Here is an 18,309-nt window from a genome sequence, read left to right as displayed (position 1 = left end):
CTCCAATCCAAGCTAGTCACAAACACTGCCACAAGGCATCTGTTAACAAAGGAAACTGATTTGGTGGGGCTTCTTGAATATCTCATTTACCCTACAAAATATGTAGTGGAAAGCACACATTATTAACTGTAAGTTAACAAATTACCATGAAGTATTTTATTATATGTAATAATTTAGGAATTTAAAAAGTAAAACCATCTGATTCATAACACATGTCTCCCTATCTACCCAAACCAAAGCTTTATAGCTCCAATATTTTGACTTCTTCACAAGGGCACGCAGGACAAACGTTACCATAAGACCAGTAATTTCAGAGGCCCCAGCAAGTAGGAATGAATTCACAACAATCAGGAGGAAGGGAGAAGAGGAGGACGGTTCAGTCTCTTTAAAGCCTTACTCTCCTCTCCAGGCCAAACCCCCTCCATTTCTAAATAGCTAATCAAAACCTAAGGTCCCTAGGACCTGTGTGCCACGGCCCATATTAGAAAGTAGGCAATAATAATGAGGAAGCGAAGAAGTATCTGACTGCATTTAGGAAACTGACACTAGATTTATCTGGTTTCCGTGGATACAAGCAGCAGCTCTGGTTCAGTCACTGTGATCTAAGGTTATCCCAGAGCACCTCGAGGCTATTTTCATTTTCAAACGGTTCTCAGTCAGAATATTTCTAGAACATAGGCTGCATACCTTGTCAAATGGCAAAAGGAAACTGAGACACATAAAGCAGTGAAACTGTCCTCAATGTTAACAGAACAAGAAATAAGAGTGAATGAGAACTTGGGAATTCCCTGGCAGTCCAGTGGTTAGGACTAGGTGCTTTCACTACCATGGATTGGGGGTTCAATCCCTATAGGGGAACTTAAGATCAAACAAGCCAAGTCAAACAAAAGAATGGATGGGAGCTGATATCTGGAGTTAAGCTTAGCCTAGATCATATGGATTATAAGAAATGATACTGAAAAGGGCTTGGTGACTTTATTCCATAGTGAGATAACATCAACTGATTTTTAAAAATGTTTAACTGGAGGATAACTGCTTTACAATGTTGTGTCGGTTTCTGCCACACAATCTGAATTAGCCGAAGTGTACATATACTCACTTCCACTTGAGCCTCCCCTGCCCTTCCCATTCCACTCCTCTAGGTTGTCACAACTGATTTTTAAAAAACTACTTCTACAAGTTCTAAAGTTTCCTGCAAGTTATCTAGTCAGTGCTGAACTTAAAGTATGATTCAAAGTCAGCATTTCTGTTAGTGACAATTAAGTGTTCATTTCTACCAAATCTGAACTCTTCTTTACATATGACAAAATATTTTGTCCCTTCCAATGCCAAGAAGATGATGTCATGCTACTGAAGAGGCCTAAGGTATGATTCTGTTTTCTTCTTCCAGTTTCTGATAGGATTTTAACACAGTTCCAAAAATGCTCTACAGTACAAGATATCTGTAATTTAACTGCTTCCTGTATCTTTTACCGATAGAATATACGCAGCCTTTTGTCTTCAAATAGATGTGGGCCCACCCCACAAGGAACTTGAGTAATGTAACCTTTCTCTTAGTCCCATCTGAAGAAGCACACATCTCAATTTAAAACGTAAACTCTTCATGCACAACTAATTCAGTGCAATTTAAAAACTGGTACCATCAGTTACATTAAAGATTAGAATAATGAATGAGAATAATGATTACTTATCTTTTATTCACTGACTTTGAAAGACTGCACTTCTTTCACTCACTCTGCTGTTTTTTAATATACAAGGAAAACAAAAGGAAAAAACCTGTTATGTGGACCTACGTTTTGGCTGTGACATCCACATATTGTCCTGGGCGAAAGTGAGCAGCATAAAGAGGAGTGCCTTTATGAAAATAAAACAAAAAATCAATATGAAATTTGTTAGCTCAGAAACAATTTCATTAAACAAACTAGATAGGAAGCTTTCTAGCTACCAGATTTCAAAATGTCAGGATAGTCTCTTCTGCCATTTTAATGATTAGAAACATCAACAATAAAATAGCTCAATAAATGCATTTTAATGGACAGTACAGGGGCTGAAGTATGGGGCACATGGTGCTCGAGTGGTCAGCAGCCCACAGCCACTGACTTGCTTGTACCTTCACAGATACTAGCTGAAACAGGCAACTCCTGTGACAATACTGTTCCTGCTGGTAAATACATGAGATTCTTTGTTTTTTTCTTGTGAATAACAATATATTAAGATATATTTTCCATTTCTAATAAGAAAAATAAAAATAAGAGATAAACGTAGGATATCATGGCTTTTCTTTTTTTCCTATTGGAGATAAGTTATCCAAAAATAGGAACCAACATTAACATCACTCAGTAAGATTTCAAAAAAAAAAAAAAACTGGAACCAATGTAGTAGACAGTATAATCAAAAGCTAATTTGTATTTGTTTTAAAACAAGGAGTAAAGTGCTGCAGGGTTTCAGAGGATAGGGTCCTTTAAGTAGGACCCAATGTAGATTTATATGGGCAGAGAAAAACCTTGAATTAAGAAAAAAGAGATTGAAAATGATCAAATTTCTACGGCTGAATCACCTGAATTGATATTTGGCCATTTTTCATCCACATAAAAACCCCATTATCATACAGTTTGAGCTATAGCAGAAGTTAACACAGACTTCATGTTTATACTAGTTAAATCCATTTACTTTACCTCAAAGATGAAAAATTTGCTCTTAAAAAAATACCTTCAATTCTAGCTTTTATCAAGGTTGACTCTATCACCCCAATTAACAAGGCCTACTGCAACTGTATTCTACCTCAAGAAATTCAGTTCAGGTATTAAAATATCAAATCTTAAAACATCCTTCTACAGTCTACTTCTCAAGAACTCAAGTTCAAGACATTAGGAAGTTTTTCTAAAGTTCAAAGACATCAAAATGCCATTAACTATGTGAACCAATATAATCATATTGCCAAATTTGACTTTTTGATATTCCATGGAATAGGTAAAATACTTTGGAATTTTTAAGTAAGAATCTTTACATCGAGGTGCCATGGTCAGTCACTTCTCTGTTTCTGGCTATATTTTCTTATTCTATCGCAGTGAGAATCTATTCCTCACTTAATAAAATACCAGCCTACAAACAGCGAACTTCACATTTTAAAAGTTCACTTACTTATTTGGAGAGGCTTTTCCAAATGTGAAACACTCTGTACATTAAAAACAAAAGCGTTCCTCCTTCTTTCATGGAAAACAAAGAGTTCTCTACAGTTCCTTCCACTTAAAAGAGAAAAAGACCTGTTTGTCCCTAGTGATTAAATCAGACACGGTTTTATATTTAAAAATAAATGTTTGGGACTTTGTATTGTGAAATCAGCTTTATTGAAAGGGCTGACATTAAACAAATCACATATTTGGGTATTTTTACCTCCCTCCTCTCCCCGATCTCAGATTACCTGGCTTAATAACAGCATTATCTGTTACGTTAAACATTTTAATTTTCTGCTTTGGTGGCAATCCAAGTTCTTGGTAAAATTCCAATATAGATGTAGATTTCTAGAAGAAAAGCAGCACATAAAAACAATACATTAAATAAATATGTGAATTTAATGCACAGAAAACTAAATTAAGTTACTAACAGCCCAGAAAACAAATCAGAGTGCACTCTGCTTCCCTAATGAACAAATAGTACCCCATTCCCCTTATTTAAGGGAGGTGAGAGTTTCATCCATCACATTCTTCCCTTCTCTTCCCCGCTTTGAGCTGATAATGTTGCTTCTCACTTCACTGAAAAAATAAAACGGAGAGACCTTCCCCAAGCTTTTTTCACCAAGCTGATCAAACTGCCTGCACCAGCCCTATACACTGTCATTCTCCCACCCCTCTTCCAAGTGCCAAGCAGCAAAGAGGGAGCTCTCAGAGAACACCAGTGCCAGGGCCTTAGCTTGGAGCCTGTAACTTCACTGGTCTAAGGGGCAGCCAGGCAGCAGTGTGTTTTCAGCATTCCATATGTTTCTGATGTGAATCTGGGGCTGGGAACCACAATGACACATGAACTGTCGATGCTCTCATTAAAGCCAAATCCTCCACTGTGTACTAATTCTTAAGCCCTTTCACCAGTTCAGTGGCTTTACTCCTGAAATTGTCCCCACCACCTTCTGAATCAATAATTTCCCCCTTTCCACTGGAACTTTCCTATCAGCACACAAAGAATCACAATAACTCATATTAAAACAAAAACTTTTCTTCAGCCATAAATACTCCTCCCTTTCTCAAATCCACTTTCACCAGGGGATTCTAGCCCCTGTGAAACATACTGGTTAAAATCACCAAACACACTGGTGCTGCTGCTAAGTCGCGTCAATCGTGTCCGACTCTGTTAACCCCGTAGAAGGCAGCCCACCAGGCTTCATCCCTGGGATTTTCCAGGCAAGAACACTGGAGTGGGTTGCCATTTCCTTCTCCAATGCATGAAAGTGAAAAGTCAAAGTGAAGTCGCTCAGTCGTGCCCAACTCTTAGCGACCCCATGGACTGCAGCCTACCAGGCTCCTCCATCCATGGGATTTTCCAGGCAAGTGCATGAGCAAAAATGGGCACAGGCAGTCACTCTCTCTTGGAAGGCCTCCACTTGACTTCTAGCTACTACCCTCTGGTTTTTGCACAAGTTAATGACCCACTTCTCCAATATCCATCCCAAATTCTACTCTGAACTACAGATTCTTCTGCCCTACTGCCAAGTCAACATTTCACTTTGATATCATAGAACAACTCAAGTTCAACACGTCTTAAATTTGAACTCAGCATGACTCATACTCTATGAGGTCTGCTTGCCTCTTCTTCTGAGTCTCAACAGCAGCTCTGTACTGATGTTTAGACCAAAAATCCTGTGGTCACCTACAATTCCTCTCTTTTGCACATCTCATGTCCATCCAACAGCCATTCCTCTAGCCTCTATTTAAACACACAGGCCACATCAGCCACTTCTCACCCCTATCCCAGCCAGCCACTTCTCACCCCTATCCCAGCCAGTTGTATACTGTCTGGATTATTTCAGTAGCCTCCTATTAGTTCTCCAGCTTCCATAATCCTGACTGACTCCCTGGTCTATTTTCCATTCACAGGTCTATTTTCCAATCACACAATCATTCTAAACTCAAGCTACATTAATCTCCACAAAGGTGTGCATCTTATGTAGAATCAAGTCCTAAGTCCTCACCATGGTTTACAAGGTTCTAACACCACCTACTCTCCCAACTTTCCCTGCCTCAGGGACAATGTGCTCCTTACCAGTCCAAGAACTCACCTAATAACAACCTCAGGTCCTCCACACCTACTGGCCCTCTGCCTAGAAGGCAATTCTGCCAAGTTTGTTTTCCCTTTTCCTCTTCAAAGTCTTAAACTGCCTATCCTATTTATAGCTGTGGAAAATGTCTGCCTCACTATTTTAAAAAAGGGCAAGAAGGAAACCTTTTCTATGCTTTTCCAGGGTTTCAATCTCTTCCCCCAGTAGATTATGGATTCTATATGAATTCTATATGTTATGCAAATTTAACATGTCCGTTCTTTTTAAGTTTGTACCACTTATATCCACTGTAGACAGGAGATTTACTTTATTTAAACTCAGGAGTATGCTTTTGTTAAGGAAAATTTCAAACATATGCATGAATGCTGACATTCTGAGTCAATAATTATCAAAATTTGGCCCATTTGTTTCTATTTCTGACATACCATACTGTGTAAGTCTAAGGTGTACAGAATAATGATTTGAATTACATACATGACAGAATGATGATCACAATAAGTTTAGTGAACATTCATCATCTCATGTTGATAAAAAATTAAAGGAAAACAAATTTTTTCCTTTTGACGAAAACTCTTAGAAGATTAGCTTTCACATGTAATGCACAGTAGTGTTAATTATATTTATCATATTGTACATTTTAACCCTGGTATTTATTTACCTTATAACTGAAAGCTTGTACCTTTTGACTGACTTCATCCAATTCCCCTTCCCCCTATCACCTGCCTCTGGTAACCACAAATCTGAAAACTTTTTCTATGAATTTGTTAAAGTATAATTGACCTATAACATTGTTAGTTCCTGGTATAAAACAAAGTGATGCAATATTCCTATACATTACATAAGATTCAATATGATAAGCCTAGTTACCATCTGTCACATACAAAGATATTACATAATTACTGACTGTCTTCCCCACACTGTACATTTCATACCCATGACTCATTTATTTTGCAACTGGAAGTCTGTACTTCTTAACCTCCCTCACTTATGTCTCTCCTCACGCCTCTGCCAGATTTTGGTATGATATGCTCCCCCATTTTATTCAGGTTCCCACCCAAATATCAACCTACCTTTCCTAATTATTCTACGTAAAATAGATAGCACCATTTTCTGTCTCTTGCAATGCCCTGAGCTCACTTTATTAATCTTCAAAGCACCTCCCTCCATCTGTCATAATATATATTTTTTGAGTTGTTTATTTTCTGTACAAGAGCTTCTGACTCACACCCAACTGCACCAAAATGTACGCTTCCAGAGAGCAGACACTTTAATGGCTGTTCCATCCCCAGCTCCTCGTAGGTCCTGCTGTCTGCTCTTCCCTTCACTCTCACTTTTTTGTGTGAGCTATTGTGAATATTCTTGAACAGAAGATTTTATGGACAACTTATTTCCTTAACATAATGTCCTAGTATCTTTTTAAATTAACACTCTTGACATAGATTGCTGTAAGACTTACCTAAAAAGTTGTACCACTTTACATTTCCTGATGTGAAGAGCCTCTCTCCTGAGAATATAATCAACAGTATTTATCTTCCTGCTATTCCCTCTCCCTCAGCTTCCCCTCTGATCCTACACAAAGCACTTGCAGGGCCCTGATGAGCCACAGTACTCCATATATGCTTACCCGTGCCTGCCTATCCCAGTCTCTTGGTCCATAATCTCCTCCCACTATGTACACTTTCTGTTAAATATATGCCCAGCCCCAGCTCCAGTGATCAGCCACTCTTATCTGAAGAACATATATTTGAATATCCAGCAAACTTAAGGTACTTGCTAATTTCAGTTGGAAATATGAACTGTGCCCCTTTATAACTTACTGAGTAGGCTGCTCTTAGGTGACATGAAATTGGGTGGCACTGGCCCGAGGGCAGAGAACTTTAGTTTTGGATCAGTCCATACGCCACCCACCTCCCCCATGTGAGAATCTCCCTGGAGTCCCACAGTGAGACCATGTAACAAATACTAAGAAGTCATGCTCTGGATGTCCACAGAAGACTGTTTTCTACCTCAAAGACCCCTCGGAAGCTGTCCTTTCCTCCAAGAGTGATAATATACATTCATTCCTGTCACTCTCTATGGTTTCACTTCCCATATGCTGAAACCTAAGACTGATATTCAACATCACCAAGGACCCTGCTTTTCATCTTTAATCATACTCAATTCTTCTATGAAAGCAAACATAAAAGTTTTCATTTAAAAATATAGCTCCTTGAAAGAGAAATAAAAGGAATCCAGACAGGAAAGGAACAAGTAAAACTATCACTGTTTGCAGATGACATGATACTATATATGGAAAAAATTTTAAAAACTTTTAGAAAAAATGAATTCAGAAAAGTGGCAGCAAACAAAATTAATATACAGAAATCTGTTGTTTTTCTACATACTAACAATGAACAGAGAGAGAAATTAAGAAAAAAAATTCCATATGCAATTGTACTCAAAAAACCCCCAAAAACCTAGGAATAAATCTATACTGGACAACTAAAAGACACTGATGACACAAAGAAATGGAAAGGTATATTGTGCTAATGGACTGAAAGAATGCGTTGAAGATAATCATACTACCCCAGGAGCGGTGGTGCGCTGCGCGGCGCCAGAGCAGCCGAGAGGAGATACCCCACGTCCAAGGTCAGGACAGCCGGCCGAGAGGAGAGACCCCAAGTCCAAGGTCAGGAGCAGCAGCCATGAGGAGACACCCCACATCCAAGGTAAGGTGCAATGGTGGCACTTTGCTGGAGCAGCTGTGAAGAGGTACCCCACGTCCAAGGGAAGAGAAACCCAGTAAGACAGTAGGTTCTGAGAGATGGCATCAGAGCGTAGGCAGACTGAAACCACAATCAGAGAAAACTAGCCAACCTGATTACATGGACCACAGCCTTGTCTAACTCAATGAAACTAAGCCATGCCATGTGGGGCCACCAAGACGATGGGTAATGGTGGAGAGTTCTGACAAAATGTGGTCCACTGGAGAAGGGAATGGGAAACCACTTCAGAATTCTTGCCTTGAGAATCCCATGAGCAGTATGAAAAGGCAAAGAGATAGGACACTGAAAGGTTGGTAGGTGCCCAATATGCTACTGGAGAACTCCAGAAAGCATGAAGGGACAGAGCCAAAGCAAAAACAACACCCAGTTGTGGATGTGACTGGTGATAGAAGCAAGGTCTGATGCTGTAAAGAGCAATATTGCATAGGAACCTGGATGTCAGGCCCATAAATTAAGGCAAATTGGAAGTGGTCAAACAGGAGATGGCAAGAGTGAACGTCCACATTCTAGGAATCAGCGAACTAAAATGGATTGGAATGGGTGAATTTAACTCAGATGACCATTAGATCACTACTATGGGCAGGAATCCCTTAGAAGAAATGGAGTAGCCATCATGGTCAACAAAAGAGTGCGAAATGCAGTACTTGGATGCAATCTCAAAAACGACAGAATGATCTCTGTTTGTTTCCAAGGCAAATCATTCAATATCATGGTAATCCAAGTCTATGCCCCAACCAGTAATGCTGAAGAAGCTGAAGTTAAATAGTTCTATGAAGACCTACAAGACCTTTTAGAACTAACACCCAAAAAAGATGTCCTTTTCATTATAGGGGACTAGAATGCAAAAGTAGGAAGTCAAGAAACACCTGGAGTAACAGGCAAATTTGGCCTTAAATACAGAATGAAACAGGGCAAAGGCTAATAGAATTTTGCCAAGAAAATGCACTGGTCATAACAAACACCCTCTTCCAACAACACAAGAGAAGACTCTATACATAGACATCACCAGATGATCAACAACGAAATCAGACTGATTATATTCTTTGCAGCCAAAGATGGAGAAGCTCTATACAGTCAGCAAAAACAAGACTGGGAGCTGATTGTGGCTCAGATCATAAAACCCTTATTGCCAAATTCCGATTTAAATTGAAGAAAGTGGGGAAAAGCACTAGACCATTCAGGTATGACCTAAATCAAATCCCTTATGATTATACAGTGGAAGTGAGAAATAGATTTAAGGGACTAGATCTGATAAGACACAGTGCCTGATGAATTATGGACGGAGGTTCATGTCATTGTACAGGAGACAGGAAGCAAGACCATCCCCAAGAAAAAGAACTGAAAAACAGCAAAATGGCTGTCTGAGGAGGCCTTACAAATAGCTGTGAAAAGAAGAGAAGCAAAAAGCAAAGGAGAAAAGGAAAGATACAAGCATCTGAATGCAGAGTTCCAAAGAATAGCAAGGAGAGATAAGAAAGCCTTCCTCAGCGATCAATGCAAAGAAATAGAGGAAAACAACAGAATAGGAAACAGTAGAGATCTCTTCAAGAAAATTAGAGATGCCAAGGGAACATTTCATGCAAAGATGGGCTCAATAAAGGACAGAAATGGTAGAGACCTGACAGAAGCAGAAGATATTAAGAGGTGGGAAGAATACACAGAAACTGTACAAAAAAGATCTTCACGATCCAGATAATCACGATGGTGTGATCACTCACCTAGAGCTAGACATCCTGGAGTGTGAAGTCAAGTGGGCCTTAGGAAGCATCACTACGAAGAAAGCTAGTGGAAGTGATGGAATTCCAGTTGAGCCATTTCAAATCCTAAAAGATGATGCTGTGAAAGTGCTGCACTCAATATGCCAGCAAATGTGGAAAACTCAGCAGTGGCCACAGGACTGGAAAGGTCAGTTTTCATTCCGATTCCAAAGAAAGGCAATGCCAAAGAATGCTCAAAGTACCGCACAATTGCACTCATCTCACATGCCAGCAAAGTAATGCTCAAAATTCTCCAAGCCAGGCTTCAGCAATACGTGAATCATGAACTTCCAGATGTTCAAGCTGGTTTTAGAAAAGGCAGAGGAACCAGAGATCAAATTGCCAACATCCGCTGGATCATGGAAAAAGCAAGAGAGTTCCAGAAAAACATCTATCTCTGCTTATTGACTATGCCAAAGCCTTTGACTGCATGGATCACAATAAACTGTGGAAAATTCTGAAAGAGATGGGAACACCAGATCACATGACTTGCCTCTTGACAAATCTGCATGGAGGTCAGGAAGCAACAGTTAGAGCTGGACATGGAACAACAGACTGGTTCCAAATAGGAAAAGGAGTACGTCAAGGCTGTATATTGTCACCCTCCTTATCTAACTTATATGAAGAGTACATCATGAGAAACGCTGGGTTGGATGAAGCACAAGCTGGAATCAAGATTGCTGGGAGAAATACCAGTAATCTCAGATATGCAGATGACACCGTCCTTATAGTAGAAAGTAAAGACGAACTAAAGAGCTTCTTGATGAAAGTGAAAGAAGAGAGTGAAAAAGCTGGCTTAAAGCTCAACCAACATTCAGAAAACTAAGATCATGGAATCTGGTCCCATCATTTCATGGCAAATAGATGGGGAAACAGTGGCTGATTTTTTTTCTGTGCTCCAAATTCACTGCAGATGGTGATTGCAGCCATGAAATTAAAAGATGCTTACTCCTTGGAAGGAAAGTTATGACCAACCTAGACAGCATATGAAATTGCAGAGACATTACTTTGCCAACAAAGGTTCGTCTGGTCAAGGCTATGGTTTTTCCTGTGGTCATGTATGGATGTGAGTTGGACTGTGAAGAAAGCTGAGCACTTAAGAATTGATGATTTTGAACTGTGGTGTTGGAGAAGACTCTTGCGATTCCCTTTGACTGCAGGGAGATCCAACCAGTCCATTCTAAAGGAGATCAGTCCTGGGTGTTCACTGGAAAGACTGATGTTGAAGCTAAAACTCCAATACTTTGGCCACCTGATGCAAAGAACTGACTCATTTGAAAAGCCCGTGATGCTGAGGAAGATTGAAGGTGGGAGGAAAAGGGGACGACAGAGGATGAGATGGTTGGATGGCATCACTGACTCAATGGACATGAGTTTGGGTAAACTCCAGGAGTTGGTGATGGACAGGGAGGCCTGGTGTGCTGCAGTCCAAGGGGTTGCAAAGAGTCCGACACAACTGAGCAACTGAACTGAATTGAACTGAACCCGAGGCAATGGAAAGATTCAATGTAATCTCTATCAAAATACCTATGGCTCTGTTCACAGACCCAAAACAGAAATCCTAAAATTTATATGGAAATACAAAAAACCCAGAATAGACAAAACGGTTTTTAGAAAGAACAACAAAGCTGGAGGTATCATGCTCCCTGATTTTAAACTCTATACAAAGCTATGGTAATCAAAGCAATGAAGTACTGGCACAAAAACAGACATATAGATCAACAGAGCAGGATAGAGAGCCCAGAAATAAGCCCACAGTTAAATGGTCAACTAATCTATGACAAAAGAGGCGAGAAAATACAAAGGGGAAAAGACAGCCTCTTCAACAAATGGTGTTGGGAAAACTGGACAGCTACTTGTAAAAGAATCAAACTGGATCACTTTCTCATATCATATCCAAAAATAAACTCAAAATGAATGAAAGACTTAAACGTAAGAGCTGAAACCAGAAAACTCCAAGAAAGCATAGGTAGCATAATCTTTATCCTCAGGCAAGGGAAACAAAAACAAAAATAATAAATGGGACTACATCAAACTAAAGTTTTTGTACAGTGAAGAAAACTATTAACAAGACAAAAAGACCACCCTCTGAATGGGAGAAGATATTTGTAAAAGATAAATCTGATAAGGGGTCAACATTCAAAATTTCAAAGAATTTATACAATAGCAAAAGAAACCCAACAACCTGCTTAACAAATTAACAGTAGACATGAACAGTCATTTTTTCAAAGACCTACAGATGACCAAAAGACACATGAGAAGACACACACAAAAAAATGTACACATTACTTATCAGTTCAGTTCAGTTTAGTTCAGTCGTTCAGTTGTACCTGACTCTTTGCAACCCCATGAATCGCAGCATGCCAGGTTTCCCTGTCCATCACCAACTCCCAGAGTTTACCCAAACTCATGTCCATCAAGTCGGTGATGCCATCCAGCCATCTCATCCTCTGTCATCCCCTTCTCCTCCTACCTTCAATCTTTCCCAGCATCAGGGTCTTTTCCAATCAGTCAACTCTTCGCATGAGGTGGCCAAAGTATTGGAGTTTCAGCTTCAGCATCAGTCCTTCCAATGAACACCCAGGACTGGTCTCCTTTAGGATGGACTGGTTGGATCTCCTTGCAGTCCAAGGGACTCTCAAGAGTCTTCTCCAACACCACACTTCAAAAGCATCAATTCTTCTGCGCTCAGCTTTCTTCACAGTCCAACTCTCATATCCATACATGACCACTGGAAAAACCATAGCCTTGACTAGACGGACCTTTGTTGGCAAAGTAACATCTCTGCTTTTGAATATACTATCTAGGTTGGTCATAACTTTCCTTCCACGGTGTAAGCGTCTTTTAATTTCATGGCTGCAATCACCATCTGCAGTGATTTTGGAGCCCCCTAAAATAAAGTCTGACACTGTTTCCACTGTTTACCCATCTATTTGCCATGAAGTGATGGGACCAGATGCCATGATCTTAGTTTTCTGAATGTTGAGCTTTAAGCCAACTTTTTCACTCTCCTCTTCAGGGAACTGCAAATAAAACTACAAGAAGATATTGTCTCCCCCTGTCAGAATGGCTAGTATCAAAAAGACAAAAAATAACACGTTCTGTAGAGGATGTGGAGAAAAGGGAACCCGCATGCACTGTTGATGGGAACATAAACTGGTGCAGCCACTATGGAAAACAACATGGAGGTTCCCCAAAAATTAAAAATAGAAACACCATATTATTTAAGTTACTCTATTTCTGGGTATTCTTCTAAAGAAAACAAAAACACTCATAGGAAAAGATATATGCATGTCTATTTTCACCACAGCATTATTTACAATAGCTAAGATATGAAAGCAACCTAAGTGTCTGTCAACAGATGAATGGATAAGGAAGATGTTTGTGTACACATGCACACATGTACACACACACACACACAAACACATACAAAATGGAATATTACTCAGCCATGAAAAAAATACAATCTTGCCATTTGCAACAACATGGATGGGTCTAGAGGATATTATGCAAAGTGAAGTAAGTCAGATGAAGAAAGACAAATACCATATGATTTCACTTATATGCAGAATCTAAAAAACAAATGAATGGAAGGTAACAAAACAGAAGCAGACTCATAGATATAGAGAACAAACAGGTGGTTGCCAGATGGGAGGGGCTGGGGGGATGAATGAAATAGTGAGGGCAGTTAAGAGGTAAACTTCCAGTTACAAAATAAATGAGTCTTGAGGATGAATATAGTAGCACGGAGAATATAGTCAACAATATTGTAGTAAGTTTGAATGGCCATGGATGGTAACTATACTGATCATGGGAATCATTTTGTAATGTACAGAAATACTGAATCACTATGTTGCATACCTGTAACTAACAGTGTTTTAGATCAATTTAATTTCAATAAAACATCTAAAAACGTGGATACTTAAAATTATTTCCCTGATGGATCAGATTCAAATTTATTGAATTTTAGAACAGAATTTCAATTTTATATTTGACCTTCACATATTCTACTTGGCAATTTAAAAAACATATTTTATTAATATCAGTTTTTAAGTATTCCAGGAGGCTTATGAGAAAAATCTTGTGCTTTTTTTAGTAATACAAAATGGACAAGATAAACATCTTGTCTAAGTAACTCTAGACTGAGACATAAGGAGGACAAAGGTAATACATACTTCCTGATTATCTTCCAATTTCACTAAAGTTGAATAATTTTTTTCTTTTAAATAAAAATATCATAAAACTAATCATGCATCTGTCCTGAGAAAAACCAAATGTTCAAGCTGAGCTGAAGTCAACAGTAGTGTTACAGGGGTTTTTTCCTAACTTCCAAATAAATGATTTCAAAAGGCAATTTAAAAGACTGACAGCAGTGTCACACTTGGATAATCCCATCTACAAGGTTGCATTTTTTTCTCCCTCTTCAAAGTTCTCTTCAATTATCCTTCTCACAATGAAAATGCTTCTCTGCTCCAAATATGAATTGATTTAATCAACTTGTAAGGCACTTGAACTTCCTTGTTCAAAAATATTATGTACCACATCAGTTTTTATTTATAATATGGTACACAAATAGCAAAAGCCAAGTAGTCTAATTTCTTGGAGGCATAAATTCTTTACAGATTAAGAAAAATAACATTCCAGCCTTACTATAAATAAAACTGATTCAATCAAATCATTGTAAAATGCTACACTATTTAATATTCATAGATCTCTCTCTCTCTCAGACCCTCCAAAATCAATCTACTTGCAGTTTCACTGAGGGTTACAATGTGCAAATGAAAGTTTGAAGTTTGTATACATTGAATTTCAAAAATCTTTCTTTGTGAACCAAAATGCTTTACTTCTAAAGAATTCTAGAACTTCATTTTCACATCCTATTCTGACAAAAGGTCATTCAAAGACAAACTTGTTTCTTAATATTGCAATACATGACCTCTGGACCTAGAAAATTAATATCTTGAAGAATAAATGGGCCTCTGAAGCACTTCCTATACCACGGTAGTGAATAGTTTAAAAAATTCATGTCAGTTATGCCGTTAAAATTCACCACAGTATTAAGAACCAGCATCCAAATCAGCATCCTGCTGTGCTATACATTCACTGGTGAGATAAAACTTAAGGTATGAAGACCAGTCTCAAGTACAAAAGTAGAAATAAAAGTACTAACATTTCTCTAATAGTTTAGTTATTAAGATTTTATCAACAAGACTGTCTTCATCATTAAGGAAAATAAATAAATTGAGCTGGCAAGTAGGAGAGGAACTTTTGTTTTTTGTTAAAAACCAAAGTATTTGAGAATCAATGTGAAACTTCTAGAACTGGGAGGGAATACAGAGACCATCAAGTCCAATTGCTTATTTTGGTGGGTAAGAAAATGGATGTTCTGAAAGGTGGAGTGAAGGAGCTAATGGCAGCCATAGAAACAGAACTCAGCTCTTCTGATGCCATGCCCACTCATTTCCCACTGTCTCACAGTCCTGAGGAAGTAATGTTCACAAATCTGCTACAGCAGAATGGATTACCCCAACATGACACCTGATTTACAAATATGAAGGCTATAGAGCCAGAAATTTACAAAACTGGTAATGAAATAAAGATGACAGTGCTAGTCCTAACAAAAACACAGAAATATAATAAATTAGAAAACAGTGGTATCTAGCAAAGTAAAGAATTGCTCATATGATTCACAGGAGGTCTGGCAAATATTTACACTTAAAAATTCAAACATTTGACATTTTTTTAAAGTTTCCAAAAATATCACATTGTACTTTTAACTACCTTATCTGAACACATAATTATTAGTCAATAAACTGTCAAGAGTAGCAGATATTACTATGAAGTCTTAATGAAAAATAAGCTAAACATACTACCATAATATGCAAAAATAAGTCCTATAATACTTATGAGACAGGCCTATTAAACCATAGGACTTCAACCATTGCCAATTTACTGATCAGTATATGCCATGTGGCGCTAGTGGTGAAGAATCCACCTGCCAATACAAGAGACATAAGAGATTCTATTCCTGGGTCTGGGAGATTTCCTGGAAGAGTCATGACAACCCACTCCCAGTATTCTTGCCTGAGAATCCCCATGGACAGAGGACCCTGATGGGCTGTAGTCCATGGGGTCACAAAGAGTCGAATACGACTGAAGTGACTTAGCACACATACCCCACTACCTATAGGACAGTTCCACCTGCCTTTTCTGTAAACTCTACATCTTTCCTCCAAAGCAATCCATTTCTTGTCTCTGTCCCAGGTCACAGCATCAGCACTGACCTGCTGGGTCCTGTCCCACCAGCTCATCCTCACCTGGTCTTTTATAATGCTTGTCTCTCCCAAGCCCAAGGCAACTGCTCCAGCGCAAAAGACTTTAATCAACTCTCCCAGAGGGCTCATCCCTTAAAAGTCCTCCCAGCATGGAGGATTTTATAATTTAGTTAACTGTGATAACAATATGACTACAGTTCAGTTCAGTCGCTCAGTCATGTCCGACCCTTTGCGACCCCATGGACTGCAGCACACCAGGCCTCCCTGTTCGTCACCAACTCCTGGAGTTTACTCAAACTCATGTCCATTGAGTCGGTGATGCCATCCAACCATCTTATCCTCTGTCATCCCCTTCTCTTCTCACCTTCAATCTTTCCCAGCATCAGGGTCTTTTCAAATGAGTCAGTTCTTCACATCAGGTGGCGAAAGTACTGGAGTTTCAGCTTCAGCATCAGTCCTTCCAATGAATATTCAGGACTGATTTCCTTTAGGATGGACTGGTTGGATCTCCTTGCAGTCCAAGGGACTCTCAAGAGTCTTTTCCAACACCACAGTTCAAAAGTATCAATTCTTCAGCACTCAGCTTTCTTTATAGTCCAACTCTCACATCCATACATGACTACTGGAAAAACCATAGCTTTGACTAATCTGACTACTGCCCTGGTTAAAGTAGTGAGCAGTAATGGCTCTGTCTGCAATGCAAGAAACTCAGGTTCTGTCCCTGAGTTGGGAAGATCCCCTGGAAAAGGGAATCACAACCCACGCCCGTATTCTTGCCTGAAGGATAGAGGAGCCTGGCATGCTACAGTCCATGAAGTTACAAAGAGTCAACAAGCTTGAGCAACTAACACTTTCTTTCACTTTCTGGTTAAAGAATTCAGAAACTCTAAACTCCATCCTGACAGCCCCACCTTTCACACCTTTATCACACTCTCCCACCAGCCCCACCACACCTTAAGATCCAGACACACTGTCCTTCTCCCAGGCAGCAATTCTCCTCCACAGGTCTGCTTCTGTAAAGCCCACTCCCCCTGGCATACCTTTAACACCCGCCCTTCTTTCTGGTCTCCTCCCTGTGAAACCTCCTAAGATTTCCACAAGCAGAACTGGCCAGTGTGCTTGCTGCAATTTATAGTACCGTATTGAGATGGCTGATTTATTAGTCCGCCTTCCCTGTATGTTTCCAAAGGGTGGATATCAAGAGACAATTAAGAAAGTAAGGCTTTTGGAGTCTGACTGTCTACCTCTTATTAGTTGGTGTCCCTGAGAGGGTTACTTATCCTTATTAGAGTCTGAAAAAGTTCATTGGTTAATAAATGTAAAAGACTTATGCCTATATTATCAGCATGTAACAAGTGCTGAAAAGTTAACTATGGGGCTTCCCTGGTAGCTCAGTGGTAAAGAATCCTCCTGCCAATGCAGGAGACAAGGGTTTGATCCCTGATCCAGGAAGATCCCATATGCCAATGAGCAACTAAGCCCATGGGCCACAACTACTGAGCCTGCAATCCAGAGCCCGGGAGCCACAACTACTAAAGACCGCGCGCCCCAGGGCCCATGCTCGGCAGCAAGAGAAACCACTGCAATGAGAAGCCTGCGCACCGCAACTAGAGAAAAGCCTGCACAGCCGCGAAGACCCAGCATAGCTAGAAATAAATAAATTAAATAATTCAAAAAAAAAAAGAAAATTAAAACTTTTAAATAAAAAATTAACTATGACAAGGAAATAAAAGGTAAACGATAAACACTTGCTAATTTTGACAGCTGCATAGCACAGGTTATCTCCTAATTTCCATTCATGCTCACTTCATAAACAATTTATAATAAAAAAATATTAATCTAGAGACAAGCAATGTTTTAGTAAACATAAAGATATTTCAGCAGCCATTAGTGAAAATCATCACCATTTCTTAAAAGGTATTCTCTGCTTTTAGTTATCCAAAAAAACTCCAAAATACTAATTGTGCAGATGTTTTCACATTTAAACTACAAACTCAGCATTCTACTTGGGAATTGTTGTTGTTGTTCAGTCGCTCAGTTGTGTCTGACTCTTTTGTGATCCCATGGATTGCAGCACACCAAGCTTCCCTGTCCTTCACCATCTTGCAAAGCTTGCTCAAACTCATGTCCACTGAATTGGTGATGCCATCCAACCATCTTATCCTCTGTTGTCCCCTTCCCCTCCTGTCTTCAATCTTTCCCAGCATCAGTCTTTTCCAATGAGTCAGCTCTTTGCATCAGGT

At 39.3% G+C, this 18,309-nt stretch overlaps 1 protein-coding gene across 1 annotated transcript in view; it reads right to left on the bottom strand.

Moving 5' to 3' along the window:
- Positions 1 to 18,309, bottom strand: part of MRPL3 (mitochondrial ribosomal protein L3) — a 57,021-nt gene that overhangs the window by 31,752 nt on the left and 6,960 nt on the right. Inside the window, 2 exon segments of the mRNA NM_001080317.2 lie at positions 1,794 to 1,854; positions 3,422 to 3,521. Of these exon segments, the coding sequence (NP_001073786.1) occupies positions 1,794 to 1,854; positions 3,422 to 3,521 (161 nt within the window).

The sequence above is a fragment of the Bos taurus genome, chromosome 1, assembly GCF_002263795.3.
Source record: "Bos taurus isolate L1 Dominette 01449 registration number 42190680 breed Hereford chromosome 1, ARS-UCD2.0, whole genome shotgun sequence".
In the NCBI taxonomy this organism is placed as follows: Eukaryota; Metazoa; Chordata; class Mammalia; order Artiodactyla; family Bovidae; genus Bos; species Bos taurus.
This window is presented reverse-complemented; position numbering and strand designations above follow the sequence as displayed.